This window comes from Megascapheus bottae, chromosome 1 (assembly GCF_031878675.1).
Source record: "Megascapheus bottae isolate mThoBot1 chromosome 1, mThoBot2.hap1, whole genome shotgun sequence".
NCBI lineage: Eukaryota > Metazoa > Chordata > Mammalia > Rodentia > Geomyidae > Megascapheus > Megascapheus bottae.
The window spans coordinates 50,096,549-50,110,595 of record NC_143509.1 but is presented as its reverse complement, the minus strand read 5'-3'; the positions used below and the strand labels follow the sequence as shown (position 1 = coordinate 50,110,595).

General features: G+C 37.7%; 1 protein-coding gene across 1 annotated transcript in view; it reads right to left on the bottom strand.

The window, feature by feature from the left end:
* Window positions 1-1,387: 1,387 nt before the first annotated feature.
* LOC150069129 (golgin subfamily A member 2-like) overlaps window positions 1,388-14,047 on the bottom strand; it is a 38,525-nt gene continuing 25,865 nt past the window's right edge. The window contains exons 2-4 of the mRNA XM_090330553.1: window positions 10,176-10,356; window positions 3,762-3,821; window positions 1,388-1,623 (exon numbers count right to left, since the gene is read on the bottom strand). Of these exons, the coding sequence (XP_090186679.1) occupies window positions 1,388-1,623; window positions 3,762-3,821; window positions 10,176-10,356 (477 nt within the window). The remainder of the gene's footprint in view (window positions 1,624-3,761; window positions 3,822-10,175; window positions 10,357-14,047) is intronic.

Below are 14,047 nucleotides of genomic sequence, written 5' to 3'. Positions count from 1 at the left end.
GAGCAATATTCCAGAGGGCTTGGTGGAATAGAAATGCTTGCTGTCAAGGAGCAGAGAACATGCCTGTACTCAAAGGCTTCCTCCTATTTTTGCTCCATCTGGGCCCCATTCTATTGGATAGTGGTATTTTCTTTCAGGGTGGATCTTCTCCACTTTGATAATCATCTCCAAATGTTCTCACAGACACATTCAGAGTTACATTGTATTAATCCCTTGCATGGCTATAAATCCAATAAATTAGGCAATTATGATAAACCATCACATATCAGTTTACCTAACCTTCATATGGGAAATTATTTTTATAATTGTCTCTTGCCAGCCATCATGGGTTTATCTTCCACAGCAATTTTTCAATCATTGAAATTCTGTTTCCCTATTACTCTCAACATTGAGTGGCCAGTGGACTCTTAAATCTTCATAACACGGAAGTTTGGGGCTCCATATGCTCTCTGAATAAGTGTTTTTATACTAAAAGACATGGATGGTTAATGATTTCCTTTTCATATTTGACTAGATATTTCCAGTAGATGAAGATGATAATGATAATGGACACCTTTTAAAGATTTCACTGTTTATGAAGGGAGCTCAGTTCAAAACTAGCTAGCCTCAATATTTGATGTGGCTTATATGGTACAATACTTGTCTAGAAAATGGGAATCTAGAGTTCAAATTACAGTATTTATATACATATTTAAATAGTGAGAGAAAGATAAAATAATATAAATCTGGTAACCATGATGGATTTTTTTTGTATAGCATAGGAAATGAAAGCTATGTGGTCACCATTCTACCCAAACATCTCCTTCCCTTCTTAATGTCACAGAGTCATTTTGCTGTACTAGGAAACTGAACTCAGATCCTTATGCTTGCTAGGCAGGTACTCTACCACTTGAACCATTCCTCTAATATTGCTGTGAATCAAAGCCTAATTCATTTTTATTCCAAGTAGTATGCAATGGTAGAAAGTGTAAAAAAAAAACTTTTTGAACAAGTGACATATAACAGTTTCTCCTTTACTCCTTTGTCTAACAATAGGACTGGAGTGGTAAAGCAGTAATTCCTGCATTACTGCCTGGGATACATGAAGAAAAAGATCGTTATTTACCACCAACGAGTGAGACAATATGTGCTTTTTTCTATAAAAAGTTAGATGAGGCTCCTTCAATTCTTGCCTACTGGTCTGAAGTTGGATTATGCTGAGATATTTGGTACAGTTGCATAGTGTGTATCCTAGTCTCTTTGCAACTTTTGTGACTTTTGTCCAGGGTCACATCCAGTGTTATCATCTGTAAAATGAGATACCGATAACATCATCTCTCAGCTTTAAACTTCTTATAGTTCTATGACTATCATTTTGCTGCAGTTAGTTTTATTTAAGGAAAGAATTTTAAGAGATGTCTGACTCCTGAATTGCTGACTGAAACACTTCTGTGATTTTCATGCCCATAAAGTACATTAAAGTGTTGAGGGGAAAACGAAGGCTTCTCTGTTCATGTGACTTTATGTTACACTCATCTAGTGCTAATATAAATTCAGACCTTCTACTTAGCATCTCAGCTTGAAAATTGGGACTGGTTTTAAACTGAGGAGTAAAGAAGACAATTTCTTTTGCGTCTTCTGATCCTAAGGATTAGTTTATATTGGTAATGATTATGTAGCAGGGGCCCAAGAGATGATGATCGTTTTCAGCAAAGCACTTACATATACCTCTATTGCAATGAATTCTAACCATCCCCTTTGTTTTCTGTTCTCCCAACTATAATAAAATATGCTGATCTATTAACAAAAGACAGCATGTCAAATATTATGAGAATTATCTACCAACTACTTTTTAAAAACAATTTCACACATGACAAAGTGAAAGAAGAGAGAAGCTTGAATAATTTATTCAGGTAATTTAGGTGGTAGAAACAAAATTTTATTTTACTATGCTTTGCCATGAAATCTGAGCTTTAATTACCATAAACCCTTCCTTTTTTATATTTTATGGTAAGTAACTTATATAAGCTTATACTTTATTATCTTAGTAAGTAACCCATCATTTAAATGGAAAGGGATTTAACTAGAATTTCATTCAATTCAATGAAATAAGATGATATATAACGGCTTGGAGCCAGATACTTTTCTAGGGCATTAAGAAGTGTCTGTGAGAGACAGAAGCCTATTTGTACATGTCTCCAAGAATGTGTAAGACTAAATACAAATGAGACTTCCAAGGACAGAGAGGAAGTTGGTAAAGAAAGCACCTAGTGCTTTGGAGGTTTAAGTAGAGAGATGGCAGTCCTCAGAATGGACTCCAAAAGAAGAGAGATATTTGAAAAAACAAACAAACAAATAAAAGCTAGACTGAAAAATCATACATGAGGTAGATTACAAGCAAATTTTTACCAATAGAAAGGTGGGTGGTACAGTGGCACATACCAATAAGCCCAGCATTTGTAAGGAAACTTGGTTATGAAAAAAGAATACAGAGAAATGCTCAGTGCTGATGGCTTATGTTTATACACCTAAAAAAAGATGAGATGTGAGGATCAACACACAGAGCTTGGTTATGCCAACAAATTCTTGAGTCCAGCTAACTAGTAAGGAAGCCAGAACCAGAGGCATGGCTCAAGTGGTAAAGTCCCAACCATGAGTGAAAAGGAAAAATAAGAACATGAGGCCTGGGCCGGGAGTTTGGCCTAGTGGTTAAAGTGCTTGCCTAGCATGCATGAAGACCCGGGTTCGATTCCTCGGTACCACATACATAGAAAAAGCCGGAAGTGGTGCTGAGGCTCAAGTGGTAGAGCTCTAGCCTTGAGAAAGTCCAAGGATAGTGCTCAGGCCCTGAGCTCAAGCCCAGGACTGGCAAAAAAAAAAAAAAAAAAAAAAAGAACATGAGGCCTGATTTCCTGAAGAAGTAGGATGAAGCGAGACGGAGAAAGATGGGGGAGTTAAATTATTGGGGTAAAGAGCAAAGGTGGCCCAAGTTAAACTGGAATATACATCTGTGTGATGAGGAAGTGTGTCCTTTTCCTGAGTGACTTGCCTTCCTGAAGATTCTTCAAAGAAAGAAATTCACATCCTGCCTTCCCCCGAGAACTGTATTAGTTTAAAAGAGAACTGGAGTAAGAGGAAGCAACAGAGCTGACCTCAAGGAAACAAACACTCAAGCCAGGTGAAGTGTTCGAAGATCTTCCAGTCAGTTTCTGTTTCAAAACTTCCAGGAAGTTTCTCTATGTTTTAACTAAATGGGTTCTCATAGTTCCCTGGAGGAAAAGCATCCCCTTCATTTGAAGGCATCTTTCCTTCAAATACCTTTATTCCTCACTTTCATGTATGGAAATGGTCCCCTTGCCTGGTTTCCATCATGTTCTCAATAGTCACAAATGATACCAAGAACATCAGGAGGGATAAGAACACCATGTCTTGTGAGCTAGGGATAAATAGCATGTGTAATTTACAATTGCCGGAGTGGCAAGGAGTGAAAGGACTTGGGGTTGACATTTACAGAATTTTTAATTTCTTCAGAATGACAAGTGACTCAACTGATTAAGGCCTGACTTGTATTCATTTCCAAAATGGGAAACTTAACTTCTACAGGACACAATTTTTTTCAGATTCTTCCAAAACTTCAAATACAAGAATATAAATTGTGTAGCAATAAAATATAACTTATTCACCAAAAATGGTATTGGTTTATGTGGACATGATTCATTCCACTCTCTGCTTACTTCTCATTTCCTAACTAGAGTACAGTTCTCATAGGGATGGAAACTTACCTGAAGGAAGGATACTTCTTCCTGCATCCACCACAAGCTTTGGTTCTTCCTCACATTCCCCTACCAAAACAAGTAAACAAGCATTAACAAATTGAATTTTGTGCAATTCAATTTGCTGGAATTGCCATTTACAAAGCTTTTTGTTCAATTTGTGTTCCTTATTTAATTTTCCCATTTTATTATGTAACCCTCAATGATTGCATCATTAGTTGGCTATAAAAATCATGATTTAATTGTATAACAAATGTCAAGAATATTTTCTCCTCACAAGATTTTTTTAAAAGTTCTTATCTTCAAGATGATTTAGAAATTCACTGGAAGCTACAATGTAAACAAGTAGTTCAGCACTTTGTCCATAAACACATTATACATACACACACACACACACACACACACACACACACACACACACACAGAGATGCACATAAACACAGAAGCAATTTGTACCCTACAATTAAATTATGTCTCCTTGAAAATACATTGTATAACAAACCAATAAGACAAATGTGCCAACCAAAATATCACAGCACAGCAAAGAAAGTGGATTTGCAATGTTTCAACCATACTATTTTCTAGGGAACCAAAACTAGAAACCAGCTTTTGACCCTTTTCACCTGCTCAGGAAATGGTGTCTATTTTCATTAAATTGATATTATGATACCAAAAGTAAATAAAAGAATACATGTATCATCTTCATTTGTATATTCCAAAACTCTTTGGTAAAAACAAACAAACAAACAAACTATGCCAGTGGATATAAATAAAGGCCACAATTAGTTCTCAGCCTCTCAAACCAGATCCTAGAAGAGATCTCTTTCCTGCTTGGATCTCCTGCCCTACTTTGAAAGAATTCATCAAGGAAAATTGCTAACCATCCCTTTGTGAGCTAAGTCAAATGAATGATTCCAGTGTCCAAATCTGCTAGTTTTCTGTTATTCAAGAAGGTAGTTCCTTGTTTAAATGGCTGCTTTGGGATTTATACTGTCTTAGTGTTATTGGTAACAATGGAATCATTGTTTACCTACAGAAAATCACTTTCATCAAGCATTCTAAAGAACTTTATAAATGCAAATCACATTATCATTTGGGAATATCACCAGTTCTGAGGCAATTACCCTCTCCCTTCTTTTTCCTAGGCAATGGCTGGAAGTAAGCCAGATGTACCAGGCAGCCCCACATAGTGCAGAAGTAAGCACTTCATTAAGGAAGCCCTTGTAATCTGTGCCTTCTCAGCATACCTAAGAAGCCAGGAGCACACCACGGGTATGAGAAGGTAACATGGAACAACCTCCAAAGATCATCCCTTTATTGAATAGGGCCCCAAATAATCTGGGATAATTCCTTTTCTGGATGTAATATCAAAAGACAGCCAGTGGCAGGAAGGGATAGGGCTTTCTGAAATGCCTGTGTGTTTTTGTATCCTTTGATTTATATTTAAACAATGCAACTTAATATTGTTTGCTGTAATATTGCCCTGAATGGTAGGGTCAAAACTGTCTTTGATTTTCTTATGTATCCTTTTGTATTTTAATGCTCTCTAGGGAAATAAAGAATTTTTTAAAAAAAAAAACTTTATTTTTAACAACAGTAGTGTATAGTGGAGAGGGGCCCAGAGAATGAGTTAGATTACCTGATTCTAGCACTTGCTAGCTGTTTATCAAGCTGCTTTCTTCTGGGGACAGAAATTTTCCTATTCTCAAAGAGGGATAATGATATACAGTTGGCTGCAAGTAAAACACAAGATTTGCCATGAAAATCATGTACATTTAACTAGATAATGTAATTAACACAACATTCACATACAGCATTTCAGAAATGCTCACAATAATTTCTTTAAAACTATGTCAACAATTGTGTTTATTCATAGCATTGCATTGTCATGCCTTTCACGGTATATTTCAAGCCCTGAATCCAAACAAACCTCTTCAGTTTGAATAAGATATTAACTCATGTTTTAATTTGGAGAGTTGTTCTATTTCCAAGAAAAGGCCAATGGCATACTAGTCATGATAATGTTAGGTAGATGCTTAAATCCACTTTAGAATCAGGGTGGCACAGTTCAGAGACCATCAAAACTGGACAAAGGTGTCATTTGTACTGCTAATTTTGCACATGATCTCAGGCCTGCCATTTGCTTTCTTTGGGTCTGAGCTTCTTCATCTACACTATTGTCTATTTCAATATTCTTCTTCTTTTCCTATGCCTGTCTCTCTGAGTAAAATATTTAGCATAGCAGTATTAAAATGTGAAGCATTTTAGAGTCTTACACTATAAAAGCTCATCACTTTCCAACCTTAGAAGTTAAGTGACCTGAAGTTGAAATTTAAAAATAGAGTGGAAAAAAAGAACAGTTGGGGTAGGGCACTAGTGGCTCGTATCTGTAATCCTAGCTACTCAGGAGGCTCAGATATGAGGATCATGGTTCAAGCCAGTCTGGCAAAGAAAGTCCACGAAATTTTTATCTCCACCAAACTACCAAGAAAGCTGGAAATACAGCTGTGGTTCAAGTGGTAGAGCTCTTAAGCAAAAAGCTCAGGGACAGAACCCAGATCTTGAGTTCAATTAAGCCCCTGTCTACAAACACACACACACACACACACACACACACACACACACACACACTCACACACTCACACAAAGAGAAGTCTGTATCAGCCAGGTGGAAATATGGAAAAATTTCCCTTCATCCATAGGAAATGAAAATAATGTGCTGTCCTTGCTGGCAGTCTATCACTACATACCCCCATTCTTTTATAGAGAATGTCTAATAAATCAGCAAGAGAACCCTATACCAAGTAATCTAAAATAATTATTTACTTACTAAGTAAAGGAGAACATTCAGATATGATCTTGACCTTGAAGAACCCAGAATGTAGCAAGAATGGCAGACAGAGGCACCAAGGCCACCATATATGAGTGTACAATACATGGAGTGTACAATACAGTCAGTGAGATCTGGTGCATCTGTAAGACTTTGGAAAGAAAAATAAGTTTTTGATCCAATTTACTAGAATGACTTCAGTTCATTATTAAGTTCTAAAATAGTTCATTTCTATAGTGAAGAAAACATCCAAAACATGTCATACATCATAGAGTGTTGTTTGTATAAAACATGATACAAATGAAATGCTAAACAATGAAGGCAAGAGCATATTTATAACAGAAGAAAGCAATTATTAACCTGATGCTGGTAGCTTACACCTGTAATCCTAGCTACTCAGGAAGCGGAGATTTTAAGATTCCAGTTTGAACTCAGTCCAGAGGGAAAAATAGGTCTGTGAGACTCTTATGTCCAGTTAATCAAAAAAATCAAAAAGTAGAGCAAGTAGTAAAAGTGTCATCTTTGAGTCAAATGGAAGAATATTCAGTATTATATAATCCATCACTTTGGCTTTGAAAATAGGTGGCCACGTTAGGAATGAAAGAAATTCATCCTTAAATTCTTTTTGGCAAGACAATTGTTGCATACATTCAGACTCCTCAAAAACACAAACATAATGTGATTTATCTAAAGTCACTGGAAAAAAAAGTCAGGTGCTTGCTCTTTGGGAGCAAACTTTGGGAGTTTATGTCTGTTTTTATTTCTTCGTACCTTCATTTATGGTCCCATTGCTGAAATTACCATTGGAGACATATCTCCAGGTCAGCTTTGCTCTGGTTAATTGGAGAACCTGGTATAAGTTTTGCTCAGGTTAGCTTTGAATGACAGTCCTCTCAAGGCTCAGGCTCCTGAGTAAATAGAGTTACAAGCATAAGCCACTAGCACCTAACTTTGTTTTGGAGAGTTTTATTATCACCCCTTAGGTATTTTGTTATGTATTCTCAGTCTTTCTTTCTGAAAATTGATGTTAAAAGACTATCTTTTTTTCTAGTTTTCACTCATGGATTTTTGTTCCTTTGATAAAAATAAAACTCTTTACTAAAAAATTCATTCATGCTTACCTTAATCTTCATGGTCATTTACTAATGTTGATTCTTCTAGTTTACACTGACTTTAAAGGGAGAAAGCAAAGGGTAAATTCAACACTGCACACTTTAACCATATCTTACCTCTTACCTCTTTAATTGCTCACATAAATCAATAGCTATATTCACAGTAATTATATGCAAAGGAAAACAAAATCACAAACTATGACTATACCCATACCACTGAATGGTATTACTAATCCTTCCTAATTTCATCTGTAGTATTCCCTTTTGTTGTTTTGTTTTGTTTTATATTTTTTTTGCCAGTCTTGGGGCTTGAACTCATGGTCTTAGCATTGTCCATGGGCCTTCTCAAGGCTAGGGCTCTACCACTTAAGCCACCACACCATTTCTGAAGAATCGTACCCAGGTATTCATGCATGCTAGACAAGCACTCAACCATTAGGCCAAACTTTTTCTGTTGATTTTGTTGTTGTTGTTGTTTTGTTTTGTTTTTAACAGTTCTGGGGCTTGAACACTGTCCCTGAGCTTCTTTTGCTCAAGGCAAGCCTTGTCCCACTAAGCCTCATTCTTAGCTGTGGTATTCCTTTTGCTATTGTGGTCATAATATTCATTTAGAAAACATATAAGCTATAACCCTTTCCTGCCATGAGACCACGGGCATGTAATCTTATCACTAAGGCAAACATATTAGAAGATATATTTTTTTGACAGTCCTGGGCTTGAGCTCAGGGTCTGAGCACTGCCCTTGGGTTTTCTCAAGGCTGGGACCCTACCATTTGAGCCACAGCACCACTTCTGGTTTGTCTATGTATATGGTACCGAAGAATTGAACCCAGGTCTTCATGCATGCTAGGCAAGCACTCTACCACTAGGCCAAACTCCGAGGCCCTAGAGGATCTATTTTTAATCCTGGATTTCTACAAACTTTCCTTGACTAAACCTATGCATGATCATATTATTCTTAAAATTGTAATTATTCAAAATGAAATTATACTTCCTCAACATAAAAAGTATACTGCTTTGCACCTATTATTCTTTTCAGAGTGCAATAACAGAACACTATAAATTAGGTGACTTAGAAGCAATAGAAACATATAAGATTTGTGAACACTGATCTTTCTCCCCCTTTGTTCTCTGACCTACAAACTCAAAAAATGTAATTGTTTCCAACTTCAAAGTCAGCTTGAGTAAGATTTGTAAGTAGAAAGAACAGGCACAGCTGTATTCTAACTACATCTCTATTTACTGCAATCGTTTTAAATCTTCTAATTAAAGTTCCTATAGTCAGGCAGTTATAGTGTTGCACAGTAATTTTTTTTCAGCACACTCCAGGTAGTTCATTATTCCCTATGGTGTGAGTCAGGAAGAGTAAATAGGTAGGAGGAATAAATGTGACTGTGCATTATATTTTCAGATATAGATATAGACATAGATATATAGAGGCACTTGGTATAGTAGGAATATAAAATGCTGTGTGGCACATTAGGGAAATAGGATTCTAACCTTGATTTTGTGCTCCTATATTTAAGATATTAATTTGCTTTTACTGGGCTAACTCATATTCCACATCCATTTGTACTGAATGGCCTATTCCTCCCACATCAAGAAGTAAATGTACAGTTTCTCTTTCTTTCTCTCTTTCTTTCTCTTTCTTTCTCTCTTTTTTTTCAGCCTGTCCTGGGACTTAAACTTATGGCCTGGGCACTGTCTCTGAGTTTCTTTTGCTCAAGGGTATCACTCTAGCACTAAGCCATATCTCCATTTCCTATTTTTTCTGTTTATGTGGTACTGAGGAATTGAACCCAAGGCTTCATGCATGCTAGGCAAGCACTTTACCACTAAGCCCCATTACCAGCCCAGTGTAGAATTCTTGCAAAAATCTTATTCTGCAATCCTGAAACTGAGGTACCAAATTTTTCTATACTAATTTTAAAAGTGCACCTGGAAGGAGAACCCTATCTCTGAGTTTTCCTAAAAGGATTATAAGTTCACCAGACAAAAATTGGTGCTAGCATGAATTATGTTGAATTTTGCAGAGTCTATCCCAGAGCTTGACAGCACCACAAGCAGTTAAAAAAATTAATGGTACAGAGACCTTTTTCGGTCCTCACCTATTGAAGGAATGTGTATGAGATGAATCCCATTGTACAAGATTTGAAGTCTATAAAAATATATATCACTATTGCTATGCAAAAACACAAAAAAGTGCTCCTCTATGTCTTGTCACTTAGAAAGCAGTTTTAATTTTTGATTGTTGAAAGAAGAGAGAGGGAAAGAGAGGGTGGGGATGGTGATGAGGATAACAGTAGTGGTGGTGGATGATATCCTGTGCTGTACCTGATTTCAACTGGAATTCTGGCATCTTATATAGATACATTGCTTGTCTGCTCTGGGAGTCCAGAATGCCTGTGTGCAGCATAGGGAAGGAGCTGGGTGACCTCTATGTGTCCTTGCTGCTCAGACTACTGTGGTAAAGTGAGATACAGGCTCTGCCTTCACCAGCCAGGGCTGGCAGGCACTGAGCCAGGACATCTCCTCCCCTGAGAGGGAAGGGCTTCCCTGGGCTGGTGGAAGCAGCTGCGCCAAGCAGGCTTGCAGGCAGGAGCAGAGCGGGGGTGGCTCTCCCAAGCTGCTGCTCCCAGACCCGGCTTGCACTGCTTTCCAACTATCAATAATGCAGTCTTTTGTCAGCAATAAATTCCCTCCAAAATTAATGAAACAGCCCTTTTAAATTCTCCTGCCACTGCCTCCTAGCAGAGCTGGGCAAGGCCTCCTGCTCTCTAAATAAATATAAAAGCTGTATAAATTGTCTGGAGGCGGTTGCTAGCTTGCTGGGCCACAATCTAATCTCCTTAACCGCCTACAGAAACAAGGAGAAAGATGGAACTCCAGCACCAATGTTTGATCTCCTACTGCAAAAAAGCATTCAGTCTGCAGGGCCAGGCCATGACCCTCCACGTTCCAGCTCCCTCCTTTCCAGTTTTCTGCAGAAAACTAGTACTGTTATATCATAGAGGGCTTGAGATGTTACTCAGAGATATGCCTTCTTTCACTTTAGATAGTATCCAGGAATCCCCCTCCCATCCCTGTTCCCTTAAAAAGAGAATACAGCTGTCATCTATATGACCCTGCTAATACAGAAGACTCCAAGTATTTTTAATCCGTGTTTCTCAATGTGTATCCTCAGGTCTCAGATGAGGACCAAAGAGCATTATTTTCTAGAAAGTTCCCAATCCTAACTATATCAACAGCTCAAAAAATTGAATCACTCCAAAAATAATCTCTAAAGTAACAACCATCCCATTAAAAGATGGGCTAAAGACTTAAAGAGAGTCTTCTCTAAAGAAGAAACAAAAATGGCCTATAGACACATGAAGAAATGCTCAACATCTCTAGTCATAAAAGAAATGCAAATCAAAACAACTCTAAGATTCCACCTCACTCCAGTGAGAATGGCCAGGATCAAAAAATCTAATAACAACAGATGCTGGAGGAGATGTGGCCAGGAGGGATCACTACTACACTGTTGGTGGGAGTGCAAACTTGTTCAACCACTATGGAAAGCAGTATGGCAGTTCCTCAAAAGACTAAACATAGAGCTCCCCTATGACCCAGCAATTCCACTACTTGGCATTTACCCAACTGTCCGGAAACAAGGACATACTAAAGTCACTAGCACAATGATGTTCATTGCAGCACTATTTACCATAGCAAAAATATGGAACCAACCCAGGTGTCCCTCAGTTGATGAGTGAATCAACAAGATGTGGTATTTATACACAATGGAATTCTATGTTGCTGTCAGAATGTACGACATTGCCCCATTTGTAAGGAAATGGAATGACTTAGAAAAAATCATATTAATTGAAGTAAGCCAGACTCAAAGGAACTTAGGCTCAATGGTTTCCCTCATTTGTCATAATCAGTAGAAACCTTGGGCTCTCTTAGCAGAGATTTACAATAGAATAAAATTTAGAAACCTTAGGCCAAATAGTACGACACTAAATGTAAGGACCTCCAGGATAAGGAAACAAAAGCCATATAATGAGTGACTGTTGTCCTTAATATACTATGTTATCTCTCATCTCTTTTGTTATCCCTTGGTTATCTCATATTGTTACAGTATTTCACTTTGTTATCCGATATATTGGATATATGCATATTTGGTTATTTGAAATTGGATAGGGAAGGGGGGAAAACAAGGTGAGGGGTGGGGGTGGGGGGGAGGGAAATGGAGACCAAGACATGAGATAGGGTATCAATGTATGTGAAGTAATGCACCTTCTATCTGGTGAATATCATGTAACCCTTCTATTAATTACAATAAAAATATATGAAAAAAGAAAGTTCCCAAGTGCTTTTGCTGCTGGTGCAGTGTCTAAGAGTTTAAGTGTCTACAAAGATCATAAACTCCATCAGGACAATGAGTTTAATTGTGTTTCCAGAACCTAACCACCACATGGATGCTGTAGATTTTAATAAAATTTAAATGAAGAACAGAGTGATACACACAAGAGGCAGTATTATATGGAGAAGAGAGACATGGAGTCTGAAACAGACTAGCTGTCTTCCCTTTCTGACAACACCACTAATGAGCTGTTTGCCTTGGGCAAGTAATGGGGCAAGCTGCACCTCAGTTTTCTCAACTATAAAATTGCATTAATACTACTCTCTTATAGGCTGCTATAAGAGAGAGAAAGAGGAGAGACAGAAAGAAAAAGAGAGAGAGAAATCAGTTTCTTAGAAGAGTATATAGAAAGTGGTTAAGAAAAACGCATCTCTACTTACTTTTCATTCAGTATCATCAAGCCATTCCTAGCAGCATCTCCTATTTACTTAGTGAAGGATGGAATCTCCACTCTGCACCCCTTAAAGTTAGGAAACGTAGGCACCTAAGAAGATAATACTCTGATTGAAGAAAATAATTGAAGGTACACATTTGAGCCAATAAAAAACTCACATATATATCACTTGGTAATGAGAAAGAATCCAACACTAACAATATGTCAAAGATCTGACTTCAAAACCCTGGAGAACATTGGCAAGCTTGCACTCTCAAAATGACAATTGCATAATGAAGAAGACTGACAGATAACTAAATTAGAATGCTGATACAGAATTAAATGGAAGAGTGCATGTCAGATACAACGTGATGCCCCGAATGTAGTAAAAACTCAAGAAATAATTGCTGCTAGTGGTATGGTACTAAAACCATAAAACATTTATCAGAGATATAGGCTTACTGCTTGTGTGTTCCACAGGAATGTGGTCTTGTAGATTGTGCACCCATGATATGAAATAGTATATGGCTTAATCTCCAAAACAATGCATGGCTTACAACATAGGCTGGAGGCAGTTTTAAATCAGAGAAAAGCTTGACAGCCATGGCAGAGGAACACACTGGACCTCCTTAGACTTCACATGTGTGTGTCGAACCAGATTCTGGGGAGAGAAAAGTGATTTAAAATCTTGAATTATGGGGCCGGGAGTTTGGCCTAGTGGTAGAGTGCTTGCCTAGCATGCACGAAGACTCGAGTTCGATTCCTCGGTACCACATACATAGCAAAAAGCCAGAAGTGGTGCTGTGGCTTAAGTGGTAGAGCCCTAGCCTTGAGAAAATCCAGGGACAGTTCTCAGACCCTGAGCCCAAGCCCAGGACTGGCAAAAAAAAAATCTTGAATTATGGGCCGTGAGTTTGGCCTAGTGGTAGAGTGCTTGCCTAGCATGCACAAATACCTGGGTTCGATTCCTTGGTACCACATACATAGAAAAAAGCTGGAAGTGGTGCTGAGGCTCAAGTGGTAGAGTGCTAGCCTTGAGAAAGTCCAAAAACAGTGCTCATGCCTGAGCCCAAGCCCAAGACTGGCAAAAAAATAAAATAAAAATAAAAATAAATTAAGATAAAATCTTGAATTATGACATTCTCTCATTTTTTCATATATTTTTATTGTAATTAATAGAAGGGTTACATGATATTTGCCAGCTAGGAGGTGCATTAATTCACATACGTTGATACCCTTTCACATGTCAATCATCAATGCAACCTAAAGCTTACCTAAAAGCCGTCCATATCCTAAACTTCAAAAGCCTCCTTGGAAGAAAACATCTGGAATCTGCTTGCATAGGCAAAGGTTTAGAATTCATCAACCTAAAATCTGATCAAACTGAAAAAAGTTCAGTGAGCTTTCTTAGACTTGTCACAAACTAAGACCAAATACTATCTGAAGCCAAGACTTCATACAGTGATTCAGTAACAAAGACAGCAAAGTACTGGTGAAAGAATGAACATATGTATTTGGATAGAACTGAATAGACTCAAAATAGCCCCACACAAATACAGTTAACTGGTTCTGAAA